This window comes from Lupinus angustifolius, unplaced genomic scaffold, assembly GCF_001865875.1.
Source record: "Lupinus angustifolius cultivar Tanjil unplaced genomic scaffold, LupAngTanjil_v1.0 Scaffold_559, whole genome shotgun sequence".
Classification (NCBI taxonomy): domain Eukaryota; kingdom Viridiplantae; phylum Streptophyta; class Magnoliopsida; order Fabales; family Fabaceae; genus Lupinus; species Lupinus angustifolius.
The window spans coordinates 23,695-28,774 of record NW_017727899.1 but is presented as its reverse complement, the minus strand read 5'-3'; the positions used below and the strand labels follow the sequence as shown (position 1 = coordinate 28,774).

At 26.2% G+C, this 5,080-nt stretch overlaps 1 protein-coding gene across 1 annotated transcript; it reads left to right on the top strand.

Moving 5' to 3' along the window:
• The first annotated feature begins 1,615 nt into the window (after window positions 1-1,615).
• On the top strand, window positions 1,616-2,327 carry LOC109341662 (auxin-responsive protein SAUR72-like). The gene has a single exon (XM_019579604.1). It carries the CDS (start codon window positions 1,663-1,665, stop codon window positions 2,200-2,202), a length of 540 nt encoding a protein of 179 aa, XP_019435149.1. The 5' UTR covers window positions 1,616-1,662; the 3' UTR covers window positions 2,203-2,327.
• The last annotated feature ends 2,753 nt before the right edge of the window (window positions 2,328-5,080 follow it).

Below are 5,080 nucleotides of genomic sequence, written 5' to 3'. Positions count from 1 at the left end.
AAAAAACTTCATTCTTTTCCAAACCATATTAGTTAAAATAATTAGAATAAAATAAACCAAAACGTATGAATGGTACAATTGTATTGTACTATAGAGTAACTTGACTGTTAGGGTGGTTTGCATTGGAGACCAAACCTTCTTGAATCTATCACTAGCTTTAATCTAGTAACATGTGTTCATTAATTTATAATTTACTTATAAGATCTAAGTCCTAATCACCAGTGATTTAAATAAATGATTGCATGTGGATTTAACCTGCAAAACAAGAAAGTGCATGGGAGATATAGTATTTTTTTCTCTTTGACCAAGTATCTTATAACCATATAGTAGTTTTAAAATTAACTTCCAGGCCAGAGATAGTGGTTAATTAAAACCTTCTTAAAGTGATAATTCATTGATTTAAATTTTATGTCACTCTCCTAAGGATAGAGTACAATTTGGCTGTGACCAAGTTATTATTGAGTTGATAATAAAAAATGCAATAATGATACAATGTTAAATACACATTTACATTTATTTTTTTATTATTGCCACTTAGCATATGATTATGAGTGATGTGTGGCTAAAATCTTGTGATACAAGCATATTTTTAATAGTATAATATCTACATATCGTTAGTGTAAATATTTATACACATTTAATATATCATTCTTCATTTATTTAATTTTTTTAAAGAGTCAATAATAATTAAATATGAATGATAAATAATGTAATAATAGTATATAAAACTCTTATATACATAAATCTTTTTATGTTTTTGTATATTACTAGTCACTCACATGTGTGAAACCTGAGAGACAACTTGAACTTTTACGCATCCCAACGTGGAAAACTTCTAATCTAGGTTTTCTCATGCATGTGACACTAGAAGTTCAAGGGTTAATTTTATAATTGTTGAGGAAATTACATCTATGGCGTGTGACTAAGGAAAATAGAGAGTTTAGGAAAAATTGAGAATATTGTATTGATAGATACATGTAATGTGTGTGGTTCGTGAACTTTGACACAATTAGTATAAGCTTGTTGCCTATAAAAAAAAGTATATGGTAGTTGAAAGTAGTGGAAAGTTTTAAAATTTTATGATAGTTAATTGAATTGAAATTATTTGATAAAATTGACTTATGTAAAATGACATAAGCATTGGTTTATAAGTCATAATCTACATTCAATAATTTATTAAATGTGACCTTATAAGCTTATAACCTATTGAAATTAATTCAGGGTAACTTAATATTAATTTTTTATCAAATTAGCTATTATTTTAAGCTAGTTGACACTATTAAAAAAAACACACAACTTTCATAATATATCAGACAAATATTTAAAGTTTTAAACTACACACTGTCTTCAACAAAATCAGAAATACAATATGACAAGGAAATAAATTAATAAATATAACAAAAATCAATAAATAATTCATAAACTTACTTCCTTAACTAAATAAATAAATAATTCATGAATACATTCAAAAACTTTAACTAACATATTTTAAATATAAAGTAATAATTATATTCTACCAATAATATTCTTCATTTGCAAAGCATAATGTTTTCATTATTTCAATCTTCTATAAATTGGAAGCATGCAAGCCTATTCCTTCAGAGTTGTTCAGAAAAGCAAAGAGCAAGTTGATAAACAAAGCCAAAGAGAAACACCATTTCAATGGATCCAAAGAAATCTAACAAGATCAGAGAAATTGTTAGACTTCAACAGATCCTTAAAAAATGGAGAAAGCAAGCCAACTCTTCAAAAACCATCACCACCACCAACAACAACAACAACAACACCAGCATCAGTAGCAGTAAAAGCATGAAGTTTCTGAAAAGAACACTTTCTTTATCAGAACGTGAAGGAGGAGGATCAAGCAACAATGTTGTTCCAAAAGGTTACCTAGCTGTTTGTGTTGGTGAAGAGCTTAAGAGATTCATTATACCAACTGAGTATTTGAGTCATCAAGCTTTTCAGATTCTACTGAGAGAAGCAGAAGAAGAATTTGGGTTTCAACAAGCTGGTGTTCTTAGAATTCCTTGTAATGTATCTGTTTTTGAAAGTATCTTGAAAATGGTGGAAGGAAAGAAAGACAAGTTTTGTTCTAATCAAGAATGTAGGCTTAGTGTTGAAGAAATAATGGGATTTTGTTCCTTAGAAAATCAACCTTCTTCTTATTCTTCTCACCATCCTCAAAGTCCATTGTGCAGATAGAATAATGGTATAGGATTTTGTTTAAAATGTTTATCATTTTATGTCTTTGTTTTTTGAGGAAGAGTAAGGTCAATGAATTACATGTATCAGAACCCATTTGGGAATAATGAAACAAAGATTATGATGTCTTTATCTGTTATTCATAAACTCTTGTAGGTACTTTCTTGCTAGAGAATTGAGATCTCATCATTTCTTTCTTCTTATTTCCACAAAAGAAAGGTTTATCAATTCCCTCTAACATACAACATTATTGATTTGTCATAGAATGGAAAAAAACGTATGCAAATGATAGTATTAAATTTTTATATATTATTACTATATCTTTTACTATCCATTGATATATGATACTAAATAATATATAAAAAATTTAGTATAAATTTTACATACAGTAAGTATAAAGATTTATATAAATATATTTTATCATCCACTATTCATTTAAATTATTATTTTTTTAAAGTTAATATTAATTAAATATCAATAATAAATAATATAGTGACAATATATACATATTATTCTCTAAATTTTTACTTTGAAGCATAAATATTACATTCTTTTATTATGTACTTATATATTATTCCATAGCTGAAAGTGTTGACACTTGGTTAGGAATCACATCAACAAAGTCTTATTTTTAGCTTTTATCTAATAGCAATATAGTGATGCAGTAAAAAGTTAAAAGCTCTTCCTTTCAAATGACACAATTATCAACTTATTAATGACACAAGTACTAAATCATGAAAAAGTATTTAGCAGAAAAAAACATCAGTGGAAGCCTGAAAGATGAAGGTCAAAAATCAAAGAGCAGTGTTTCTATTTTTTTATATATATGGGTGTTTCTAATTTCTAAAATATAAATAAAATGAGATAAATAGTGAAGAGTTGCACCGTTTAAACTTAAAAGGGATTGGTTCTTGAAGAGTTAATAACAATATTATTTTATTTGTATAATAAATTTATTGTACAATTATTGAAAAGGTAACTCAAAAGCAAAGGTGTACCAAATCAGCTTAGCTTTTAAATGTAATTTATGAGAATAATAAATTAACAATTTATACAATAATAACAAAAGAATCTTTTCCACTGCATAGGGCGGAAAGGGTGTTTGTTTGTAACATTATTCTTAAAAAAATGGCCGTTAGAGATTAGTTCAATTAATAAAGGAAGAGAATAATTAAAACATATGTTAAACAATTAGAACTTTTATAGAAATTAATATTTTGTAAATAAACATAATTTATAGTTGATGATAAGAATATTATAACGTCATTAAAGGACAATTTAACCCAAGTCACATAATATGGTTAAGATTTAATTGTTGTTAGTTGTTGTTTTCAATGAAAAGTTTCATAAATAAAATTTTAATTATTTAGATTTTAAATTATTTTTTAGTCAAATAATTATAAAAATTAACTAACTCTCCTTATCCTCATATTGCTATTATATACTTTATAAATTTATAATAAAACATTATGTATTGGAATATGAATATGAATATAACTTAACTCATTATGGAAGGGATCATCTCCAAGTAGTGAAGAGTCTAGTGATGAATAGGATAATGTCACTTGTCAAAAAATTCTTTTTAACGATCATAATTTCATATTATTTTTGAATAAAAAATAAATAAATAAAGTTTAAAAAAATTTCAATCACATATTTTAGTAATGTCATCTCGAGGAGTTAAACTCACTTATTATATGGTAATGATTTAATTGTTGTTTTCAATGAATAGTTGACTAGAAGTTCAAATCACGTGGATGGAAATAGTCATATATGATATAAAGAAAATTTTAACATTTTAGATTTTAAATTATTTTTCATCAAATAATTTTAAAGATTAACTAACTCTCCTTATCCTCATATTATTACTCTCCAGATAGGATCTGAAGTGGTTGAGAACAGCATAATGAACTGTGTGAGAAGAGTACAATGATGTTTGACAAAATTGGCAACCAAAGAAAAACTGTTACGAATGGGGGAAATGTTGTTTTTCATAATCCTCAAGGGTACAGTGAGCATTTTGATTTAAAAATCAGATTAATTTCAGTCTTTAGATTATTTTTTTCTAATTTCACCATACCAAGGCATCAAAAATACTATTCTATAAACGTATATTAGATTTCATAATTTTTTTTGTAATTTTATCAATAAGGCCCATTATATTAAAATCGTTTTTCAAAAATGATATCCAAACAAAAGTATATTATAAGAAAGTATACACATAATGGATCTTTTATTGATATTGCATCATGCAAACAAAATTGAGCAAGTTACATTAAAATTAGGAACATACAAATATCTGTTTTCAAGTCGAGTTTTTAAAAGAAATGAGATAAAAAATAAAGATTTAAGATCATCTTACCAGTATAATTTTAATGACTCGAGTCATTCTTTTCACTTTATTTCCATGCAAAATTCAACTCGTAAACGAAATTCATAAAATCTAATTTGTCTAAGACCTACTATGAGACCTATGAATGAAAAATGAGATCTGTATGACTCAAATATGAGATCTACAATACAGTAAGACAGTACATACGGATAATCTATGGAATTGTCCTATATTAGAAGTCATGATATCAGAACTGTTTCCCTTGGATTATTAATTGAATCCTCTCAAAAGGTCTTGTCTTGAAAAATGGTTGATATTACAAGTTGCAATGCAAGTATCCTGCAAACACTTGCATGTTTATGTGCCCCAGGCAATATTAAATGGATTTTATGTATATACCATTAATGTAAGTGTTTTTTATACTGTCAGTAAATCATCACTATTGATTTATTAATCATCATTGACTCTCAAACAAAAGTAATACAAATCAATGATAAATGATGTATTAACAGTGTAAAAAGCAACTTTATACTATCAGTACACAGA